The sequence below is a fragment of the Paramormyrops kingsleyae genome, chromosome 23 (assembly GCF_048594095.1).
Source record: "Paramormyrops kingsleyae isolate MSU_618 chromosome 23, PKINGS_0.4, whole genome shotgun sequence".
NCBI classification, from domain to species: Eukaryota; Metazoa; Chordata; class Actinopteri; order Osteoglossiformes; family Mormyridae; genus Paramormyrops; species Paramormyrops kingsleyae.
The window spans coordinates 22,538,941-22,563,132 of NC_132819.1; the positions used below are offsets into that span (position 1 = coordinate 22,538,941).

The 24,192-nt window shown below is 45.6% G+C and overlaps 3 protein-coding genes and 1 long non-coding RNA gene across 8 annotated transcripts; all 4 read right to left on the reverse strand.

Annotated features, from left to right (window-relative positions):
- Window positions 1-1,931: 1,931 nt before the first annotated feature.
- Window positions 1,932-5,972, reverse strand: LOC111846906 (pleckstrin homology domain-containing family A member 8-like). Of its 2 annotated transcripts, none has more exons than XM_023817631.2 (8): window positions 5,720-5,972; window positions 5,264-5,380; window positions 4,378-4,533; window positions 4,117-4,238; window positions 3,889-4,041; window positions 3,437-3,477; window positions 3,195-3,292; window positions 1,932-2,591 (listed from the first exon to the last, which is right to left on the reverse strand). In XM_023817631.2, the coding sequence occupies exons 1-8, from the start codon at window positions 5,757-5,759 to the stop codon at window positions 2,203-2,205; spliced, it is 1,116 nt and encodes a 371-aa protein (XP_023673399.1). In that variant the 5' UTR covers window positions 5,760-5,972; the 3' UTR covers window positions 1,932-2,202. The 2 variants fall into 2 exon arrangements, with proteins under 2 accessions (XP_023673399.1, XP_023673398.1); XM_023817630.2 differs by having other exon boundaries at window positions 3,889-4,044; window positions 5,720-5,971.
- A 1,457-nt stretch (window positions 5,973-7,429) lies between these two features.
- Window positions 7,430-15,301, reverse strand: wipf3 (WAS/WASL interacting protein family member 3). Of its 4 annotated transcripts, XM_023817611.2 has the most exons (9): window positions 15,081-15,267; window positions 14,891-14,967; window positions 13,480-13,617; window positions 11,871-12,003; window positions 10,004-10,159; window positions 9,228-9,875; window positions 8,996-9,142; window positions 8,671-8,772; window positions 7,430-8,340 (listed from the first exon to the last, which is right to left on the reverse strand). In XM_023817611.2, exons 3-9 carry the CDS (start codon window positions 13,576-13,578, stop codon window positions 8,300-8,302), a joined length of 1,326 nt encoding a protein of 441 aa, XP_023673379.1. In that variant the 5' UTR covers window positions 13,579-13,617; window positions 14,891-14,967; window positions 15,081-15,267; the 3' UTR covers window positions 7,430-8,299. The 4 variants fall into 4 exon arrangements, with proteins under 4 accessions (XP_023673379.1, XP_023673378.1, XP_023673380.1 ...); XM_023817610.2 differs by lacking the exon at window positions 14,891-14,967 and having other exon boundaries at window positions 15,209-15,301; XM_023817612.2 differs by lacking the exon at window positions 14,891-14,967 and having other exon boundaries at window positions 15,085-15,267.
- Window positions 15,302-19,526: 4,225 nt separating this feature from the next.
- LOC140581997 (proline-rich protein 15-like) lies at window positions 19,527-19,853 on the reverse strand. The gene has a single exon (XM_072706026.1). It carries the CDS (start codon window positions 19,851-19,853, stop codon window positions 19,527-19,529), a length of 327 nt encoding a protein of 108 aa, XP_072562127.1.
- Window positions 19,854-19,856: 3 nt separating this feature from the next.
- LOC111846907 (uncharacterized) lies at window positions 19,857-21,024 on the reverse strand. The gene is made up of 3 exons (XR_002838970.1): window positions 20,962-21,024; window positions 20,743-20,874; window positions 19,857-19,873 (listed from the first exon to the last, which is right to left on the reverse strand). It is a non-coding gene; the product is annotated as an uncharacterized lncRNA (long non-coding RNA).
- Window positions 21,025-24,192: the final 3,168 nt, after the last annotated feature.

The following is a 24,192-nucleotide window of genomic DNA, read 5'->3' on the forward strand; positions in this document are numbered from 1 at the left end:
TCCCGGAAAGCCTACGGTCACACTGCACACTCTCCCGGAAAGCCTACGGTCACACTGCACACTCTCCCGGAAAGCCTACGGTCACACTGCACACTCTACCGGAAAGCCTACGGTCACACTGCACACTCTCCCGGAAAGCCTACGGTCACACTGCACACTCCAGCAAGGTAACCAGTCCATCTCAGGGCACACTGTCCAAGATCAGACCCACCTATTCAACTAACTGCAGCTTCTACATACACAGCTTAGGGGTACATTGGTACTGAAAGCACCACATTAAATCAATTTTTACTATAATTTATTATTTATAACAATGGAAAATGCACTAGTAAAATGTTTAATGGGCTTTAAATGCATTTTGTAGACATTTAAAGCACTTTATTAATGGATATCAAAGTTCGTTCAATCTTTTCGGAAAACCTCATCTGTTGTAAATGTAGCCTTTAGGCAATGAATGAATGAGACACTTTTGCAATAGATACTGAAGGATGGATGGAGGGATAGATGGATGTTCCGCTGAGGACTGACAATGACAGAGGAACGTTCCCCTCGGCAGTGACTGATTTATGGACTGTACCACTGGGGACTGACGGTGATGGAGGGACCACGCCATCGGGCACTGTGGGATGGGGGGGGCACTGACAGTCTGCGGAAGAAGGTCATTCGGGGGGGGGCAGATGCTTATTGCTAACTGAATTAGCATGCTACACAATTGCATTAAAAGAATACGCTCGCGAGGATGAGAGTACGACATACTTTAATAGTATCAGTCAGGCTTGGAGGTTTATTTCATGCTTTCATTTCCAATTAACTTGAAATACACGGGGTGGCGCAGTGTCGCAGTTGGTGGTGCAGTGGAGTCTGCATGTTCTCCACTTTCTGTCATGGTCCAAAAGACACACATACAGGCTAGCAACCACTGCCGGTGTACGACTGTGTGTGTGCATGTGCCCTGCTCTCAGCTGTCAGAAGATGTGAAGCACACCACACACCCTCAGTGAGCTATGAATCTTCACAGAATCCTGTCCTGAAACAGTTAAATGCTAAACACTTTTTCTTTCCGTGAGTCTCACACCTATTTTTGTCACCGTACTCGGCAGTTACCACTGAGCACGTGGCCTGGAAGTGAGGGGGGGGGCTCGGAGGGCCCACGGAATGTGGTCGGGGAGAGGTGAGGGAGGTGAGTCCCCCAGACGGGAAGATCCACCCCCCCCGGCCCCCCTGTCCGCTGCGAGGGACGGACGGCCATGCAAGAATGGTTCAAAAAAATAAAACATTTTCTAGAAAAACTGGAGCAGGAGGGGCTATTTTAGCACAGGTCACATGATGGCTGTGAGCGGATGGAGAGGGTGGGCAGGGGAGGGGGGGTTATGGTAGGAAAGAAGAGGCAACCAGCTGTCGGACAAGGCCACCCGAAAACCCCTGACCTATTTCCAGGAATGGCCACCATGCTGGGAGCTCTTGATGCAATACAGGGACACGACACCCCCACCCCCCCCCCAAAACACAGACATCACTGTCAACATGACCTCTCCCCCTCCCCACCCCCGCCTAGTGTAGGGAGATGTGGACTAGAAGGGCCAGCAGTGGGCGGGCAGGAAGGATGGGAATCACATGAGGATCTGTCCATCGGCATTCAGGGTGCGGGGGGGGGGGGGGGAGGGGGGCAGTGCCAAAAGCATCACTGTTACGGCAACACTGCAGAGAGACTGTCACAATGGGGCCTAAACGCACCTATTGGGGACCTGCGATGTCACAGAGGTCAGCTGGGATGCAGAAGGGGGGACGTCATGAACGGCTGATCAAGGACGAAGCCAGGGGGGGGGGGGGCAGTGGACACTCACACAGGCCACATCCCTCCCAGCAAAACCAGACTAACCGTATGAACTGGAACCACGGCTAAAAATGAAAGTGCAACTGGAGAGCAGAGAGACTTCAGACGGCTTTTTATTTGAGTTCCCATTACGGCAACATCCAGCCCTCTGCCAGGACCTCATAGGTCATCAATCACTGCAATACTAATGCGTGGACACACACACATACACACACACAAACACACACACACAGAAGTCTCTGCACACCTGGATTATCATGGTCATACTCCACTTTCAGGAGCTGCAGACTCTAACCCTGGGTGTGTAGGACACCTCTGCCCAATGACGTGAACCATAAGGAGCACCCATGGCCTGTTTTGGTTGGCCATCATGGAGGAGGATCTTCATACCTACTGCTCAGGGTGCTGGCTGGGTCCACCTGCTCTAAGCCTTTTTCTTGCCCCCGAGTCTGGCTGGGGAGGACATCTCTGGCTGCTGTGGTCTGCTCAGGGTCAACCTCATTTCCAGAGCTCATTTCCTCCACACCTTTGAAGTTATTCTCATCTGGAATGACAGCCCGCAGTCCCTCATCGTGAGTGAGACTCAGCTTTTGGTCCACACCCTTCAGCTGCTGCGACACTGCAGCGTTTTCTCCCTGCTCAGCACCAGGAGATCCATCTTGGTCCATTTTCTCCACTGGTCCACTGGCCCACTCCCCCCCAGGCTCACTCCCAGCTCCCTCAGGGACTCTGCTTGCTCCTCCCCCTGAGCTGGACTCTGAAAGGCAGCGCAGACCCACAGAGAGAATAAAGCACACTTCAGTCTATAATCTGACTGACAAATTTCTCACAGAAAGTGTTTCACGGTCGAAACCACAGCTGTGAAAGCAGCAAAGCTTCCTGAAAACTGCAAGCCCACCAAGACTCAGTTCAAGATTGAGGATTTCATTTGTCACGTGCACATGCAAAATGGTAGTATATACAGTGTCCAAATGGTAGTAGATACAGTGTGCATGGTAGCCAGTGTACAAATGGCAGTATATGCAGTGCGCATGGTAGCCAGTGTGCAAAAGGCAGTATATACAGTGCGTATGGTAGCCAGTGTGCAAAAGGCAGTATATACAGTGCGTATGGTAGCCAGTGTGCAAAAGGCAGTATATACAGTGTGTATGGTAGCCAGTGTGCAAAAGGCAGTATATACAGTGCGCATGGTAGCCAGTGTACAAAAGGCAGTATATACAGTGCGCATGGTAGCCAGTGTGCAAAAGGCAGTATATACAGTGCGCATGGTAGCCAGTGTGCAAAAGGCAGTATATACAGACTTGAATGTGAACGATGGCAGTTATATCACAGCCCTGCTGGGTGTGGAGAGCAGACTTACCCTCAGTCTGGGGTTGCAAGCCCTCGCCTGCGGCCCCTCGATCATCAGCTGGCAGCCCTGGATTCACTCTCCCCTCTCTGCTGCGGGAGCTGCTTTTCCTTTTGAGGGAAAGGAAGAGGAAACACCCCCTGTATAAGCTCTGTAGAGTAAGGTACCTAGCGGTGAACTAGAGGGTTTAGAGGGATAAGACTTTTAATTTGAAGTTTCACCAGAATACAGAAAAATGCCCCTAAAATACATACTTTTCACGAAGGTGTTGATTCGACTGGATTCCAGTTTTTACCTGATAAAGAAGAAGAGTGACTTAGAGCTGTTAGAGAAGTCATTATTAATGTATTGATTTGGCAGTTGACCATTAATTATTCCATCCATCCATCTTATGACTGGTCATTTGGGCAGGGTGATAAAAAGCCTGGAGTCTATCCCAGGCAGAACAGAGCACAAGACCGGGGTACAGCCCGGGTGAGAAGCCAGTATTAATTACTACAATTATTATCAATTAAAACCTGAATAATAGAATCAACTGTAAATCTCCCTGCTGACTAAAAACATTAGAACCTGATCTTTCGTAGCTGTTATCAGGCAGCTCCAGACCAGTCTCTCCAGCTGCTGTCTGGATTCCAGTACCATAATTACCATTAGCAGTCATGTTCTGCTCCCTGAGAGTAACACAGCTGTCTATTTATTGTCTAACCTTATGAGATTTGATAGCGACGGCAGTGGGGGAACCAGGGGGAGTCTGAAGCAGGATAGTGGGCTGGCTGAAGGCCCGGTCTGCGATGACCATGCACTCGTTGAGCGTCTTCAGAAAGGTTCTGCAAGTGGACTTGAGCATGGTGCCGTCGTCCTGCTGCACACAGAAAGCGGATCATCCTCAGGGCTTAAGTCACCGTCCTATTAGCTCCCCCTGCTGGTGGCTCACCTCCACTGCATCAGCGCTGGGAGAATTCCCTTGAATCCTGTTGACTTGCTGGAGGAGGAGGTCGCAGTAGAGCCTTAATTCAGACATCTTGGTTTTCAGAGCCTTTGTAGTTTCCTGGAGCTCTAAAGACAGAGCCCATCAAAAACAGGAAATGGGTTTTGCCATGCATGCTAAAATCGAAAACAAAGGAGGCGCACTCATGAGGCAGAGGACTGCATGGTAACGCGATATCTGCTGCGGAGACACGTCAGGGCGCCTGACCTTTCTCCCGCTTGGTCCTGTTGTCCGTATGACAGGCCTTGGCCGTTCCCAGGGCAACAAGCCATTTCTGCCTCTCTGCGGCGTTGAGGGCCTTCAGGTAGAAGTACTGCTCACCTGGGATCGTCAGGTCCAGGCGTGTGAGGTCACTGGCATGCACTGTTACATTACCAAAGAAAAACACGTTTCCCTCAACAAAAAATATCCAGCTAAATCAAGGGCTATAGATATTTAGTCTTATCACAGCATTGATATTATTCTTGTTTTTTAACGTGTGCAAAATTTAAACAAAATGTATCTGCTCTCTGATGGAAAATACACAAGAGGCTTCAATAAATCCTGATGGAATATAACTGAAATATATAATAATAAACATATAAATGAAAATAAGGATGATGTTGACCTTGTCTTTTTTTATTTGACAGACTAGTCTAATGTCTGAAAATGGGGGGCTGCAAAGTTAATGGACCTAAGGATGTTGCATCCCAGTGGAGGGGAATATTAGTTTGTGAATTAAGCCTTGTAAAGTACTCTCGATTATTCCAATAGAAAACAACAAAACAAACGAATGAGCAGTTGCGTGGGCAACTAATGCTAATTAAATGTACTGCCAAAGGCAAACTGTGAATAATTAAACAAGGTGGCACATATTGTTGCGGGTAACAAGTTTACCCACAAGGGCTTTTCACGCTGAAAGCTGAGTGATACAAACTCGACCACTGACTTTTTTCAGTTCGGCTGAATATCAAAATAATTATCAATTGAGTCTGAAACGTTAAACTGCCGATGATCGCGTTATTTCGCAATCAAACCCTATAAGAACCTTTTTGTTCGACCGCTGCCGCTCTGGAACTTTGCTGGAGCCGATCGGCTGTTTTGCATCCCCCACCTTGTATCTCACATACGCAAACTTTGATGCTGCCCTTGCATCCCTTCCACGCGTCCTCCTCAGAGTCGTAATACGACAGAGTCCCCCCTTCCAGAACAAACCACCGAGGCTGCCAGCCTAAAGAAAAGGTGAAACAAGTGATCGTACTGTAAATAAAATTAAAATACCCTATTTTTTCCTCCAATAACACAACCGCAAATGAGCTGATGATTCTATTCTCAGTTTTTCTAACTGCATTATATTCTCCCGACAGAGAACCGCTCGTAACATAACGCAATATTTACACGTGTTATTGCTGATTTTTTTAGGTTCTTGCTACAGACCGATGACGACTTTCTATCTCTAAATCGCCTTAATTCAAATCCACCTCTACTGTTACTGAGCGTCCTGAATTTGCTGCTGCAGTCCTACGCACGCTGAAAATAACAGCAAACTGTTACGTCATTTTATACATACCGCTTAAATAATTAGTCCACTTATACAGGATTCCCTCCATGGTTTATTTTCCTCAGTTCATTATACGCCCTGACTAAGTTACGATGCAACTTCAGGTCAACCGATGCTCACGCTAACTAAACCTAAATTTCTGCTGCCTTGTGCCGGTTTAATTTGCGTTGCACGGACCGTCTGAGTAAAATCGTTCGTGAATTCGGAGACAGCGCGCAACAGCTTAGGCAGCTTGCGCAACCTTCTATGCCTTACGGGTTTCTTCAATCACAGTTCCGTCCTTCCAGTCGCGTCATATGATTGGACAGTGGGGACGGTCCGTCATCCAATAAAAAGGGCTGAGAGTGAAAGGCGATGCATGTGTCAGATCCCACCAATGAAATGCACAGGGGGCGTAGCACAACGCGACAATGCAGCTTTTATCTTAGAATCAGCAACTTATTTGGTTTTATATCTGTTTGTGGAAAGCGAATTACTGTAATCGGTATAGCTTTTCATACAGTTGGTTTATGTCATTACTCTGTAGTACCAGTCTCCTTTAAAATTAGTTTTATTTTGACGAAATTTTGCGAGTCTACAGGTGATGTGCCTGAGTGAAAGAACGAACCCGCTACTTTTAGAAATCCTGCAATTTTTGTAATTTTAAGAAAGATTAATTTTATGGCATTTGCTGATTAAATGTTCAGGATTTTCAGGTTCTGCAGGTCTGGTTTCTTGAGCAGACAAACGACATTTTGGGTTGGGTACTATTAACCAGTCCCTGCTGAGACATCAAATATTAATGAACGACACTGATGTTATTATTAGAGCGGTTTCACCTAGAAAAATCTAGGCTTAAGACACAGTGAGAGATGAAATGCTTAGAACTCTTTGTTCCATGTAACATCCTCCATTCCAGGGGACCAATTAATAAACAATTTTAATCATGCAAAATATGATTTCCAAGCAGACATTACTGGAACAAAAACCTTTTTCGGACACTTGAAAGCGTTTTTCTATTCGCAGTAAAAGAACAGATTATTCTGGTGCCTCTGTGAGAGTTTTAAATGTGTACTGTGGCTGCATCAGTATTACATTTCTTTTCCAAAAACTCACCCTGAAAATTTAGTCACCACCGAAATATGTTTAAAAGAACTCTTAAACTAACCGAGACAAACCCATCCCAGTGATGACAGCGTGAATGTGATCATTCAAGGAATGTTTAGTCATGCATGTAAAATACTCTTCAGTGTGGTCCAGAACCGAACCCAAGTGTTACTATGTACAGGAAATAGTAACACACCCTTGGCAGAAAATAACAATGGACTCGTAATTATATCAACAGCTCCTGCGTTCCATTCACGTATGTTAAATAAAAATGGCAGTTTTTATACGTCATTTACAATTTGACAATTATATGTTATGTTGTCGCGGTTGGAGTGAAATATTACTCCATTAGTGTCCAAGGTGATAGTATCAAATGTATAGTTACTAAGTAAATCATAGTAATCTGACTTATTTTTAAAACATTAGCTTTCAACAGTCAGACATTTTACAGTGGCTGAGTATTCCGTGTTTTATCTTTCATGACCTTTTCTGCTGTATTTTTCCCTGAATACGATTATTGGAACCCGATGAAACAAAAATTACAAGGAAATTCCACATTTACATATTTTGCTACTGAGTGTAAAGTATTTAACTTGAATTGAAAGTAGTGTAAATTCATGCAACTAGTGAAAGTTGTTCTGGGTTTTGTTTTAATAATCAAGCACCAAACTCCAATATCCCAATTCTAACTTAAGCAGAATCAGGAAGAATAGATCAGGACAATGACTCCAAAGCAAGCGATAAACACGCACTGAGGTCAGATCTGAACCGTCTAACCCAAACAGCCCAGTAATAACTGGTTTGCGACCCAGAGAGCAGAAAGCGCACAAACAATGTGGTTCCACTGCACAGAAAAGACACACAAAACAAGATGTGACCATGACGTGGCGTTTTGGCTCCTCCCATTTTTACTGATACATCTCCGTTAAAAACAATCCACACATAACGCTAATAACAAAATGTTTGTCAGCAGCACCTACTCTCCTCTGCGCCTCATCTATCTGCTTGTCTCAAGCTTCAAAATATTCAAAAAAGGTTAATAATTTAGTACAAAAAAAATTGAGGCATAATATGATGGCTCACGTAGGCCGGTAGCAGAAGTGTTCCTGCTGTGCTCCAGTGCAGGGATGTAGCTGATGCTCTTTTTACAAACCTCTAACACAATCGACACTTCACATGGGTTAAAGGTCATCCGGGGCCCAAGAAGGACAGAGTCTCAGCACCCCAAGGCATGGGATGTGCAAGGATGATTGAGCAAGGGCGCAAACCAGGTCATCTGATCGTCAAGCAATGCAGTGTCCGCTGTTTGAGAGGATACATGTTGGCATGAGAGAAAGGCGGCCGATCGGCTGATCGACTCGGAGAGCCGTGATTCACGCCGGAGATTCTCAGCGGGAGTCAGTCGGACGCTGCTGCCTCTCCAAGGCTCTGAGCCCCTAAGGGAGGTGGAAGGTTTGCGACTCTCTCATATGAGCTGCTGTACTAGAACCCAGCAGGCTGAATTCATCGCATGTGTGTCCGTAGAGGAGCAGGTCTGGTGCTCTCTGTAGCAAACACAGGCACAAAAATCACATTAATCTCACCATAATTGGGGCTCAGAACTATTTACTTACATTTATTTAGTAGACATTTTTATCCAAAGCATCAAACCAAGGTCAGACAGTCCCTGGAACAACTGAGGGTTAAGGGTCCTGCTCACTCCGCCAACTATGGGATTTGAACCTGCAACATTCCGATCAGTCCCAATGGACCCACACACTGCCCTCCAATGGAACACCAGTACCACCAGTAATCATCAAAAATGATTAAAGACCACTAAAAACAGACAAGAAATGGTGATACACAAAATGCGAACAGAATCTTTTGGGTCCTACCTCTCGCTTCTTTGCTCGGGTATATTCGAGGAAATGGTTTAAATTCATCCGGGGGAGGGAAATCATCAATCGGATGAAATTGAAACTTTGACTCAAAGTCATCTGAAAGAGTACCAGTAAAAAAAAGGCTGAATGATTCAATCCACCTCCAGAACACTGGGTGACATCACTGACCTTCCAGAGGATTTCCAGCAGAGAAATTGAACACGCACAGAGAACTGTGTGTCTATCGATAGTGTTTGTCAGTTTTGTATCATGTTACATCATCGGTAGTGAATGACATCAAAAGCCACAAATGACATCACCAGCGGCGGCCGGTGTTTACCCAGACTGTGCAGGTGACCGTTTCTCGTGACCGAAGGTGGAAGCGGCGGTGGGGGAGGGGGAGGGTTCTGAGGCGTACTTCGGCTGGACAGCTCTGTAGCAGGGGATCGAGCGGGCGGAGCGGGGGGTGGAGCAAACCTTCCTGCACCTGTTCAGAGAGGAGAACCAGGTTCTTCTGCTCCATCTCCTTATAGATAGACCAACCCTGCTCCCTGAACACTGCGGAGACCTACCTGTAGGTCTGGGAACCGCAGGGGGTCGCCGGCTTGGGGCTGTAGTGGGGTATGAGGGAGCCTGGGGGGGGACTCCAGCTCTGAAAGCGGGTGATGGGACAGGGGGTACCTTAGGCAGCGGGGGCTGCAATGGCGGAGGGGGTGGGGGCGGAACTGAAGGATAGCTTGATGTAATGGAATAGGGGAGGGGGGGTGGCGGTGGTGGGGGGTCCCGAAAGTTACCAAACTGCATGGGGGGTGGGGGAGGAGGAAGGGGGGCAGCAGGGTAAGAGAAGCTGGCAGAGCGTTCGGGGATGCTGGATGGAGGGAAGGCTGGGGGAGGCGGAGGAGGAGGTGGAGGCGGAATAGACGGCTGGGGAAGCGAATGGGGCTGAACCGGCAGCCAGGTGGGCTTGGTGGTTTGTGGAGGAGGAGCAGGGGGCGGGCACTGTGGCGCAGGCGGTGCTTTGATTGGTCGCTCATGAGGGGGCGGCGAGGGTTTGCTACAGGCGGGCGCGGGGACCGCCGGATATACGGCGGAGCGCATGGGACTCCCTCTGTCCGGAAGTTTCGGGGGGGGAGCCACGTCGGGGGCCTCAAGGAGACAGCTGTCAGACGCCAGGGGACTCCAAACCGGCTGCCTCAACCCAGAGCCGCTGGACCGCGGCGCTAAAATATAATATAACATGGCAGAGACAGGCTGAGTGAGATTACAACAAAAGGGTCTTGAGTTTTCCAAGGGTCACCCTGGGGGGGCGGGGAGGGTAGAGCATGAGAAAAGGAATTAATGTGCTTACCAGTTGTGTCCCTGTGACCTGTTGGCCTTAGTACAGGAAAGCCTTCAGCAAAAAGACCTGCCAGAGGGGGTCCGGAGGACACAGGCCCCCCCAGAACTCCAGACCCACCCAGGCCGCCGCTGTTTACAGCAGAATCTGGACGGCTGCCTTTGGGTTCTGGAGGAAAAGAAAAAAAATACACATTCCGCACATTATAACACAAGTGAATACTGCCTATTCACAATTTCATTAGTAAATAACTGCAACATCCAACTGCTCCCCGCCCTGCTGAAGCCCTAAGTGAGCTGCTTTCACCCCTGGCTGGGTGAGAGGCAGCAACATTCAATGCTGCCAACATCCTTATCGGTTTCCGCGAAATTCCTTCCTGACGTGTGTAAGGGCGAAGCGAGTTAGCGTCTCCAGCTCTGAGATCACTGACCTTGAGGGACCTTGAGCATGAGCACAACGCAGTGAGGGAAAGGTATTAACTCATTAGCCCCCCGGAGAGACCCTGCAGAAAACGCTGCCTCAATGTACTGCAGCCAATGGCGGCGCCCCGAGAAGGAGCAGCGGCAGAGTCTCGCTTCGACACGAAATACCTTCTTGGGACATCATTAGAACCTCAGTCTGATATACGCTCGGCACAGATGTAGGGCAGACAGTGAGTTTAACTTTCCAAACGAGATGAAGGCAGTGCTGGCGGAAGGGGATAGACAGAGCTTTGGGGGAACGAGGTCCTCTGCAAAGCGTGAAAATATACGAAGAAAGTAGCTTGACGATTTTTCATGCAGAGGTCACTTACATGCAGGTGTTACATCTGTTTCTGCAAATATAAATGCAACATAGTACATCTCCCTGGGTTACGATGGTCTATGCTATGATATTTCGATTTTACGATGGGTATTCCAATTTTGAACTTCGAATTTTTTTCCCGGGCATGTAATATTCAGTATGATTCGTAGCGGATGCTTCAGCCAGTGCGTTTCATCTCCCAGCCTGAATACAAGCGATACTCCATAGTGTGTCTGTTTCTCACTTTCAGTACATCAATCAATAAATTACACAAGGTATTCAACACTTTATTATAAAAGAGCCTTTGTGTTAATGATTTTGTCCAGCTGTTGGCCAATGTAAGTGCTCTGAGCATGTTTAAGGTAAGCTAGGCTAGGCTAGGATGTTTTGTTAGGCTAGGTGTGTTGTATTAAAAAGCACTTTTCGGCTTACGATATTTTCAGCTTATGATAGGTTTATCGGCGCGTAACCCCATCGTAACCCGGGGAGAGTCTGTACAGAACCAAACCCAGGGTTTCTCAACTGGTGGTTCGTGGGACCATTTCCAGTGGGCTGTGGAGTGTGTGATATTTTACTTTTACTGTTGCAACTCCCTCCCCCACCAGTTGGGGTCATGACTTAATAATCAAAGTAAAATGAGGGTCTTGAGGCCTGAGCCACTTCAGAACCACTTGCCCTAATCCTTTTCACAGTAGATTCGGTCAAAATAGCTTTTGTCTTAATGCAAAGCTTGATGAATCTGGGTCAGGCCACAGGCCACAGGCCACACAGAGCCACCAGCAGGAAACGGCAAAGGCTGAGAAAACGGAACCTCGTGGAGCCTCATATCAGAGCAAGAAAGATCCCAACCAAAGCCAAGGACGCGATTTCCCGGGGCTGAGGGATACCCTGCCCTGGCTGGCTCACGTCGCCTGCTGCTTCTGGCAGCCTAGTGTGTGTCAAAAGCAACTCGAATAAGCAGGAAGAGAGCGGCCAAGGTCACCGTGCATATTTATATGAGTGCGTCAATGTCCTCAAGTATGTAGCCATGTGTGTCAGACGGTCACAAAGGTAGCCGTGTAAATGCACATGTGCATCAAAGTAAAGATGTACTGACTGTCGATCACTGGCGCACTGCGGTCGTTGACTGTGGCCACTTTCTTGAGTTTGGCTCCTTTGTGGATGTCGGCCAGGAGAGCACTGCGTCCTCCCGTCGCCGGCCGCTGGCTCCTCGAGGGATCTGACCATCCCTGTCAGACAGAGAGACCGACACGGACCGCTCACCCAGTGCAGGGGCTAAAATAGCAAGAACTGCCCTTATAACAGCCAATTAGCATGTTAGCCTTGCCTTAGCATTCATTTTGGTTAGATATAGGAGCACAATCATTTTAAAATGGTTCACTTTTTATCCATTTTTATCTTTTAGGCATGAAAATGAAAGAAAGCAAAATTCCATCTAAGTGCAAAGCTGGACCCTCATAACTGTCATTGATTACTAGAACTATTATTATACTATTACAACTACTTTACTCTTAGTGCTAAACAGAGTTAAGACTTGGAGGAAATACATGAAAATAGGAGATAAAGGGCTGAACCATTCATCCATTCATTCATTTTCTATACCCTCTTGTCCTATTCAGGGTCGCGGGGGGCCGGAGCCAATCGCAGGGGCTATGGGCACAAAACAGGGAACAACCCAGGATTGGGCACCAACCCAACGCAGGGCACAAAAGGCAACACCATGGCCAGTAAAATAAGTGGCTCTGAAGTTATTTTATGGTCTGATTCAAGAGATGGCCTTTAAATCAAAACAACACATACAGTAAAGGCTCTTATTGCCTCTTGTACTCTCCAAGAATTAAACATGACAAATAGTTCCACCGGGCAACAAGATTCTCAAAAGCTCACTTTCACAAAATCCTAATCGCTTCTGCCTCATTTTTGAGGCTACAAATGTAAAAACAAATGTCCATGCCTCACTTAAACACTTAGTTCATGATAATGTGGCAGTGATGCACTAACATTTCAACAATTGAGACTCATAACTTTCCAGCCTCACCAGAGGCTCAGAAAAAGCAATAGGTACCAATGATATTATCAGACCCTGAATGGTCACTCTGACTGACGACGAACACGCAGAAACTCCAGGTCTCTCATCCTGGTATCATGTTGCCACGGTGACCTTTCTTTATGCCTAATTAATTCCTCCAGGTCTCTATTACAGGTGAATGGGCATGATAATCCTTTCCATTACAAAATGCAGGTATTCCCCAAGTAAATCAGGGTAAAAAACAGAAAACGGGGTAAAGTCACTAAAGAATACAGGCAGGGCAGCCCTGCTCCTGTGCAAATGATGTTGCCATTTGGCTTTGAATTTTTTTTCCACAACTCCATGACTCTATGTATGTTTGTAGGTGTGTAACTATACCCCTGTTTAATAATGCAGAGATCACATGAGCCGGCTGCCTGATCGTCCTGCAGTGTGGAAGATGAGGGCAAGATAGCTAAGAACGTCAGTCGAACAGAAACCCCCACTGGCATGAGACAGCTGCCAAACGAGGCGGACCGAACCAAGCCACGCCACCTTTAGGGGCCCTGGCCACAGCTTTGGTTACAGTCGGGTCGTGGGAGACGCCCATTAGAGGGGAACTATCAGCAAGATGTCGATATAAGTCTCTGAACCACCCTTCCATGACGCCACTCGGACCGGACAGACGGATATCCACCTGAGGCGTTAAGGAGGACGGTGGTGGTTGGGCAGGGTGGAGAGGAGGTGGTGGTGGAGGTGCGGGGGGTGGCGGAGGAGGTGGAGGGGGAACAGGCATTGCCAAGCTCTCAGCACTTGGAGGGACTCAGCGTCGCTTCTGTAAAAGGGAAGGAAAGACACAGACAGTCAGTCACACCTCTCATTAAATCAAATAAAGGGTAATTCAGCGATTGTGACATCTCCTGTCCAACAGGGAACATGCCAAAGTCTATGTGCATAGACCCGGCCCTAGACCCACCCACTGCGACAATGACAGGCAAGTCCAGTCTGCCCTATGCCGAAATTCCCATTACACAAAAAATCTGGAACATGTGTGAACTGTTTATTGTTTTGAGTTGCAAAAACAAAGAGGTGCAATCAATACTAGGACACGTTCCAAAGCTGGTCTCCGATTTAAACTATTCCTTTTCATTTACAAAAAAAAAAAACACTATCCACACTAACTGAAGGGAGGGGGTGTGTATTTCAGCCTTTCTAAACAAGAATGTTCCCTCCTCTTTGCGGAAGTGAAGTCCTTCTCCCACAATGCCTCCTTGGGGAGATCAGGACCTAACAATGGACAGTGTTGTCTGGGAAGGGTGGTCCGGCCTTGCCTCTGCCAAGTCAGACGCCTTGCACATCATTATGCAAAGCTGAGAGGAGCATAACACAGCCGTCACGCTGACTGACATATACCGTTCAAAGGTCCATCAATAGTATCGTTGAACTGTTACCGTTCATCGCTGTGTCGGCAAGGGGGCTCAGCACACGTCTGACGGACCAAAAACCCCTCCTGTAAAGTTTTGTTTTAGGGGTAACACCCAGCGGAGAAGACAGCTGCTCTGAACAACTGCCCGACAGACTACCCCATCTGGGTCTGATCCGGAGGGGGTCCTTTTGTGAACAACGGAGAATAGCCGTGCTTATTTAAAACATTTGCCGTCCCGATTTAAAGAAGTTACATGCCGAAAACTGCGACCGCTATGCAGTCGGCGCAGAGTGTTTGTAACGGGATACCTAAGCGAGCAAGCAGTCAGCAGGTTAAAACGAGCGTTAAACCCTAAAAGAACATTAAAACCATACACGGAGTATTTCAAAATATTCGCAATACAGTATTTAAGGAAAACAAAAGGTCCGTCGAATAGATTCAATTTTATCTCTCATAATAAGACCGTACTGTAGCACCCGCGACGCGCACAACTACATTAACGTAAAATCCAGTTTATACCTGCATTCTTCCTGCATATTTATCTTTATTCGTATAGTAAGTACGCTGCTCTAATATTTTACCTTCGGCGACAAATGTGTGCCTGATGTCTTAGTCACAGGAATATGTTTTGGAGACTCTTCATAAAGTTAATTTACTTTTTAAATAGAAATGTCAGCTTTACCTGAACTTTTGCGCCACTCAGATCGTTTTATCTGCTTACAGTTTTAATGCACGGACCCCCCGCCGCACAACGTCGCCCTGAAATATACGGTTACCGGCACGGAGCATAAGTTATAATTAGTTTTAAGAGGACGCCGCCAAACGCTTAAAGCTTTTAAAAAGGCAACGGGAAAATCACCCCGTGTACTTACGTACGCGATCGTGTCCAAATACTCCTTCACTAGTGAACAAAAAATGTACGTCTTTTCAACTACACTTGAATTGGACGAGATTAAGACCGGTGTGGCTGTCAGGGGTGTCCGCGTCTTTGCAAACGTACCTCGCAGCTTTCTGCAGTCGCCGCTGCAGGACAATGCCGCCCTCGCGCAGCAGAGGGGCAGCTGCGCTCCCGGTCCCGCAGACGAGGCCACACCTGCCGCCCCAGCACAGAAACACTGACCAATCAATCAGTGCCAGTCCGCATGCATGCTCTTGTCATAAATTACGAAATGTATTTTTTTCTCTCTTTTCTCAAGATAAATAGCCTGCACTTTATTATGTTGCGCAGTGAGTGGGACCCGATGGGTTGTAGGAACTTGCGGTAAACTATTTTGATCACTATATAGTTACAGAAAAAAATATAGAAAATAAAATAAAATTAAAAGCAGACGATATAACTATTATAATGACTGATATGGAATGTTAAAAAGACAGTTAAACTATTGGGCTATACGTGGGCTTGTGGTTTTCATACAAATGTTAAAGAAATTTAAAGTCCACGGGAAAGTGATGAGGCCAATCAACGGACTAGGAAGCTTTATAATGACAAAACTAAAAACTGAAATTTAATCTTGGAACACCACGTTGTGTAATAGCAATAGCGTACAGCCCAAAGCTTTTTGCGTGGGAGTTTTGCCCACCTAGTGGTGGAAAGGAGGAACTGCACTTTAAAATGTGGAGCGCAAATTCTCTGGAGACGATCGGGCGTTTCACACATCCTGGTGAAGCTCTAATTTCGGTCTGCTTGGAGAGAGTTACTGGAGACGCTAATTAAAGACTCTGTTTCTCCGAAAGTGGCAAGTGGGTCGCTCTCGGAGGGAGCGCTTAGCGTCATTTTTAAGCACGCTTCCAGTATTCCAGGTTACTGCCATATGTGACACATTCTTCTTTCGCACCGTGCAAACTGATTCCGCTTTAGTTGTTGATAATTTAACACATCAAAATAAAAGACTGTCAATTACCCCACATCAGCGCAATACAGGAGCTAACGTGTGGTTTAGTTGCAGACTAGTAACTGAATTATTGTTGGTAAAAGCACCAGAGGGATATTCCACGAAGCAGGATTTCTCAGTTATCTTGGTTAGCTTAAGCTAGAAATCATGATTGTCCAATAAGAGTTTAGGTAAGGAGCATTCCTACTGGACAATCATGATTTCTATTTTAAGTTAACTCAGCTTCCTGAGAAATCTTGCTTTGTGGAACACCCCCTAGAAGGCCCATCATAGGCCTACGTGGTGCTTGAGTGACCTAAGCTGTATTATCAGGTAGGCCTACTTAACCAGAATTGCTCCAATGATTTTAAGATGTATGATAAGTTACGTAGGCCTACTGTGAATAATGCCAAACAGCTATCCACAGGAAAATTAAATTAAAAGTGCGAGCTAGTAAACCACACAACACCAGGTTGATCAGGGAGAGCTGAAACGTGCAGTAGGCCCGGTGACAGTGATTAGATATGTTCAACTTGAAGCCCTGCAAAAACCGTAGAAAGATAATCTCCTGGGATTCAACCAGAATGGGACAATAATCGCAAAAAAAAAAAAAATATCGCAGAGATAAAATGGCAATCTATATATTAACATTCTGCTGAGTTTGCTTCGTTTTCATTACGCCTTCAGTACATGCAGCGCCAAAGCTCTCCCCGCTTTATTGCAGCAAACACCTTGAACTTTGGTTTTATGGACGCGTGATGCAAGAGCAAATGTTCATGTCTTACTGTAAACAGGACATCTGGGCAACATTAACGCTCTTCGGCCTTTCGGAAATAAATAATGTCTCCCGTGGGAGCTGTGATAATCAGTTGTTTTGGAGCATGGCGCTGTGTGAGGTTACCCTCGCGGGTTCACGCGCAAACAAGAATAGGAAGAATTCGAAGAAGGAACACCGAGAACGAAGTGCATTTTGTTGTCTCACTCTTGCAATATAAACCACACCGTCCACGCCCGTGGCAAAACGACAAGATAAGACTAATGCCTGTAGGTGACAATCAGTTTATGAAGTGATTTGAACACAGTCCAAAGTAACCATACGGTTTTAGAGCATATTTGCAGGAACTAGTCACCAGGTTTGCCCTAGAATGTGCTAATGAAGCGATCTAGTAAGAGCATGTTTAAATAGCTTCCATTAAATATGCTAAAAATGTAATTCTACAGTCCTGCAAGCAGCATGTGGTCCTCAAAGACATCTGTTCTTTTTAAATATCGAAAAAAAACAAGCACAGCTATTAAAAGCTTATAAGGTCTCTGTGTTTTAACATAAAACAGTTTTATTAGAAAGTGGCAGGATGTCGTTTGTAAATCGCAAGCATAAGGAAAACGGGCAAAAGCAGCAACTTGGATCTATTCGCGTTAATGGTTTAGGAATAACTGTCCAAAAAAAAAAAAAAACCCAGCAAATTGGCTTAATGAGTTTGCTCTGAAACCAGTCGTACGTAGTCCCATCCACGAACTGGTAACTACGATAACAGCACCTTTTAAAACCATAGCTTAATGATTAAAATAATACATCAATTGTCATGGAATATGTACATGAATATATGCAATCAGATTATATCCAGAAGTGTATTTCTTGGAAATGTCCATTTAGCACACAGTAATCACGTTAGAATGGAAAATATTCTTAGACAGATACATCAGATGAACGGGAATATTAAATATTTTGAGATGTGAGCAGTCCTGGTCCATACAACAATAGTTACGATTCTATTTACACCAGCAACCGGCATCTGTAGTAGATGGAAGTTGCTGTACGTCCTTCGGGCTCATTATTAATAGATAATGGACTTCTGTTGTCCCTGAAGAATTCGTTCTTTTTGAACGAATCTTTCAAGTAAACTAAGTGATCTCGGTAATGTTCCTTTGGTTTAGTTGATTTAATGAGAATCAACCTATTGGTGTGACGATGTAAGGACCACTGGGTAATCTAATTTAGTGTTTCTCAAACCATTCCTCGGGGATCCCCACGTTTTTTCTCTCTCCCAACTCTCAGGGAAGTGGAAGAGACTGGGAGAGACAGGGAGTCCCGAGGACTGGTTTGAGAAACACTGGTCTAAATAACAGTGAGTATAATACAGTATATAATAAAATGCATAATACATTCATATATAAAAACATCATTTATTTAACATTAAAGTAAAATTAAATTTTATTAAGCATCCAAAAATTACCCAGCCCCCCGCCCTCCCAAGAGTGAAAAACTTGCACATGCCAACAGTGGACGAACGCAGAATCGACGAATGAATCAGTCAGTTGAACGAATCGATTCACTTAAAAAGAATCACCAGGATTCAAGAAACACCTCCCTTCCTACCGACTTTCCTCTAATAGCGAAGGTCAGGGGCGTTGCTAGAGATTTTGGGCCCCATGAAAGCATATCATATTAGGCCCCCCAGTCCAAACCAATCCAGTTATTTTCCTAATTTTTTAGGGGCCCTGTCACTCAGGGGCTCTTGGAATCGTCCTAGCTTTCCTCCCCCTTACGGCGTCCCTGGCGAAGGTTGATTGGTTCCTTCACTTTCTGCGCCTGCGCAGTATCACATTACCAAGCCAATGGATCCCTCTGTCGTCTGTGCCCACTTAAGACTGCTCCGCGTCTGTAAATACGCACAGAGTGAATATGGAAATGCAGAACACTATGTTCCTTCAAGCCACTGGAAGCAGAGACGCATTTCACTGTATCTTAATAATTACAAAATGAAAAGACATTATATGTCCTATCAGTTTGTGGCTCAATCCTACTTCTTTTCGACTTGATGGCTATACATGTGCCTGGTATATCCTGTTTAATTTTCCACACCATACTCAACATTAACGACGAGGCATGCCGTCACTCCAAGCTGCCTCGAGCTTGCATAGTGCTTTTCATCCACAATTCATTATCCTATGAATGTTTCGTTCTGTTGGGTCTTTTCATTTCCTTCAGACAAAATCAGTCCCTTGTTATCTGACATCTAGTGTTGCATAGAACAATCTAGTCACAAGACAATTATGTAAACCAATGCATTTTACAGAAAAGTGTTTCGCGTATATTTTGTTTGATATTCTGTTCTTCGATTATTCAGTATAATTGAAAAATAAATTAGAAAATATATTTTAATATATCGATTTTTTTTCTTTAGATGTAGTGTTTACAACTTATCCCAGCGTAAACTACTATTCCCATAAGGCTTTTCGACAAGCTTCAAGTGCGTCTCATGCAGCACGCTCACCGTAAGTTAAAACTCTGTTCATGCCTAGAAACTAATCAATCTTATAAATGCACAGGTTTAGCCGCTGCCTGCGACGCATGTTTGGTGTATGAATTATACTTCAGGTATGTGCTACTTCATGCCTTCACCATGTGAGTATTGAACAGGTCGCAGTATAGGCTAGTCCCAGGAATCAGGGTACACCTTCATTCTCTGGTGCGTTTTCATCATAGTTTACAGGTAATGCCGCTCGCACTTTCCGTTTCTCCTTAAATCGGCCGGAGCGGGAAACTTTGAGGTTCCTCCGCGAGCTCTTTTCACTGAACTGGGACTCTTCACTCGTGTCCTCGCCGACTTGACTGGCCTGCTGCTGAGGTGTCTGGTGCACATCCTCTTGTGCGCCCTTGGCCCTTGGGTCCAGATCAGACTCCTGTTTCTGGAGGACAGCTGCCTCTTTGGAACCAACGCTGACCTTCCGCTTGGTTGTTATGGATCTCCACCAAGGATTCTTCGATGACATGGCGTCTCTTCTTTGAAAATCTGTTATATTAAACATTATTGATCGTCATATAGTTATAAAGTTGAAAAAAAAACTACATAAATAGCCTATACTGCAGAACTTATATAAGACATAATAATGTAGTGCGTGAGATACTTGAGGGACAAAGGTCATTTTAAGGAAATAATGAGAAAGCGAAATGTCCCCTGCAGGTTCCCACTGACAAGATTCCTCTTCTGTATCCTATATCCTTGTCAAGCTGGATTTGAGAATATTGCGGAAAACGGTAATAATAATAATATTCATATACACTGTGATATTTCACAGGAGATCGCCATTATTTTCACATCAGGTGAACTCACTGAACGTTACTACAGAGGCAACACTGCATTAATATTTTATACGCCCGTTAAATGCGCAGGCTTAGCTATAGTCTTTTGCGTTCGCAAACTTTCTTTGCAATTTAAGTCCAGCATTAGTACACGCATTTGCACATTGCCAAACACAGCTGAGTCATCGAATAGGTAAACTCACATTCCCTTTAGACATTTTCCCACGTGCACGTATTAGAAAAAAAACAGGAGGGATACTAACTTTTCAACTTGTAGATATAACTATAATGTCTGAGAGATTATATGTTTTAGAAACAGCGTTAGCGAGTATAGGACACGTACTTCATCGATCCGCCGGTCGAATAATTTTAAGCAACTGAATACGCAGCATGTTGCAGAAAGTGTAGGTTACGATCCAAATATTGTTCACCTAAGGATGAAATACACCACCCGTGTGTTTATCAGACTCATACAGGGTCAGAAGGAAATACGGTGTCAAGCGTAGAAAGAAGACCAGTTTTCCGGTCTCGCCACGGCGATATATACTATTTTCCCCACACCTGTCCACAGTCACTCACCTGGTCTGACCAGTCTCAAGGACGGTAATGCAGTATTATATACCAGCAGCTTGAAGACAAATGTTACACCAACACTCAGCGCTGATTTATTGATTCAGCTAATTTACTTCGAATAAAGTTTCCATCTCAGACCTGTAACAAGGACAAAAATCATACTCTATGAAAGAATATACGTTGAATATATAAAATATGTCATTCATAAAGTTAGCTTAATCCTACCAAAACTGAGTAGATTTAAATTAAAGCTGACTGCCCAAGGCCATCATCTTTCTGAAACCCGCTTCGAAAGGCAACTAAGGGAAGAGTCAGCGCTATTTACCAGACCAGCCGCATTGTTCCTCCGAGGATCTCATTGGCTGATTGCATACCTGTACTGGCTCACGATTGGTCCGTTGCACAGGTGATCTGAACTGGGCTGGGAAAGTGAAGGGGGGGGTGGTTACCTGGCTATACACGGCGTACCTTTTTCCCACAATGAAACAATGTCTAAGCTCATACTTAAACACAGTACACAAGCGCATCCCGCCTTAGCCGCGGTCGGGTAAACCTTTCAAATCGTAATAATGCTGTTAAACAAAAGCAGCTCAGTACGTCATGCTAAGTAACCAAATAAGGCTCATACTTCACCAATACAACTACATATTATGATGATGATTATTATGAATATTATTAATGTAATTATTGTTATTATGTTCTAATAAACCATCAATTAAACTAATAATAATGATCCATCTATCTGGGAAACGAATCATGACTGATATATATCATCTCATAAGATTAAAGAAAGTATAGAATACAAAATAAAATTAATTTCTTTGGCGCTTATTCAGCTTTCCGTGTATTCATTGAGTAGGTTTGTGTACTACACAGCAGTCTTTCTTACCTGCGTGCCTCAGTATCGGGGCCTTATCTCTGGCTGATCTCGTGATTCACACACGAAATATTCCTTCAGCGGTTTACGTTCCAGATACTCAAGTTTGAGTTACGCTTGCAGATTAACGAAGTTATCTCAGCTCGTCAGTTATTACAGTATTATTTCAGGATCCGCGCTATGTATCCTAAATGGGAGGATTTTTTTGTAAGCAAAGTTAAATATTTTTTAAATAGGAACATTTTTCCTTCACGAGGAAAGAATTGCTTTTTGCACCTGCACTGTGATAGATATGAAGCTCAGGGGACGGGACGGGACACCCCCCACCTCCCCGACCGCCGTCGACACAGGTAAACAGCCTGAAGCACTTTCCTGTGGGCCCTGAAGCTACAAGTTATCCCAGCATGAGACTAGGGCGTCCGTCCTTCTCCCAACCGGTAATCGCATTCCCTAGAGGGAATGTATCTAGTGCGACCCCTAGTGACTACGCTGGGCAGTGCCCGGTTCGCGACGGCTGGCAGCGTGTGCTGCTGGTAGGACAGGTACTCATCGGACAGAAAGGTGGCCCCTGGAGAGTCGGATGTTGATGTTATTGACGGTACACCGAGTTACGCGGGAACGGGGCAGCAGAGTGGAGATAATCGCCGTTGCTGGGGGCGGAGTCTCGTTGCAGGGTCGCGGAGATCGCTGCTTCTTTCCCGAGCGTGTCTCTCAGTCAGGCCGCAGCTAAGCTGCCGGGAAACGTGACCAAGTGAACTCCATCCGCTCTCTGCAGGGATCCGTTGTTCTGAGGAAGGCTGTCTGCTATCTGGAGGCTGTTCAGAGGGTCACAGCTCCAGAACCTACAGTCGGGTCAGTATTTAAAAATAAAAACCAAGCTATCACCATTTCTTCCCCAAAATAGAGATTTCAGTGGTTCCTCCTGCTTTCTGCTCTGTGGGGTTTTAAAAAAAACATATTGCTCTATACCTGCTTTACACCACAAAGACCAACTGATGGGATTTAATGACCCAATTTATCACTTTAACAGAGCAATTAAGGGATGAACCCCAGCAAAAAAAACAAGTCCGTTTCAGGCTGGGAGTTGCGCAGCCCTGCTCACAGATCGTATTTTACTCCATCCCGCATAATCCACTGCAAAACAAATGTGCTTGTCTGCATTTTACAGCGTTTAAAGCACAAAAGCTACTTACAGCTATTTACCCATTAAACCGGCTGGAAATTTTAATGGCAATTTAAGGTGATTATCTCACCCATGGACACTGGGACTGGAACCAACAATGTCAGTTTACAAGTCGACATTCTTGACAAGGATGCTGCATTAAAGTTTGCTCTGCCTGCTCTTCTTCTAATGAAAATGTTTATGCAGTTTAAAGGAAATTCAGTTCATACACAAACACACACATAACAAGCGGGGAGGTTGCTGGAGGTTTTGGGCCCCATTATATCATATCATATAGGGGCCCCAGCCCAGACCAATTAAAGCTCATCATGTGTTCCATATGTTTTTTAGGGCCTCTGTCACTCAGGGGCCCATGGAATTGTCCTACCCCCCCCCCCCCCCCCCCAACACACACACACACACACACACCCTGACGACAAAATACAAAAACTAGAGTCATGTAACTGGTCAATATGAGGTGCATCTTAACACTTTTAATAAATTAATCTGCAATTTATATATTACAATCTAATCTTAAATTCCTCACAAAAAATACTTCTCCATATGCTGATTCTGTAGAAAGGTCTCACCTTTATATAACAAATACAACATTTTGAAAATGCAAAATAAGATATGGGGGTCTGATCATGGATATCCGGCTGATGGTTGGGGTCTGATCATGGATATCCGGCTGATGGGTGGGGTCTGACCATGGATATCCGGCTGATGGGTGGGGTCTGACCATGGATATCCGGCTGAAGGGTGGGGTCTGATCATGGATATCCGGCTGATGGTTGGGGTCTGATCATGGATATCCGGCTGATGGTTGGGGTCTGATCATGGATATCCGGCTGATGGGTGGGGTCTGATCATGGATATCCGGCTGATGGGTGGGGTCTGATCATGGATATCCGGCTGATGGGTGGGGTCTGATCATGGATATCCGGCTGATGGGTGGGGTCTGATCATGGATATCCGGCTGATGGTTGGGGTCTGATCATGGATATCCGGCTGATGGGTGGGGTCTGATCATGGATATCCGGCTGATGGGTGGGGTCTGATCATGGATATCCGGCTGATGGTTGGGGTCTGATCATGGATATCCGGCTGATGGTTGGGGTCTGATCATGGATATCCGGCTGATGGTTGGGGTCTGATCATGGATATCCGGCTGATGGTTGGGGTCTGATCATGGATATCCGGCTGATGGGTGGGGTCTGACCATGGATATCCGGCTGATGGGTGGGGTCTGACCATGGATATCCGGCTGAAGGGTGGGGTCTGACCATGGATATCCGGCTGATGGTTGGGGTCTGATCATGGATATCCGGCTGATGGTTGGGGTCTGATCATGGATATCCGGCTGATGGGTGGGGTCTGATCATGGATATCCGGCTGATGGGTGGGGTCTGATCAT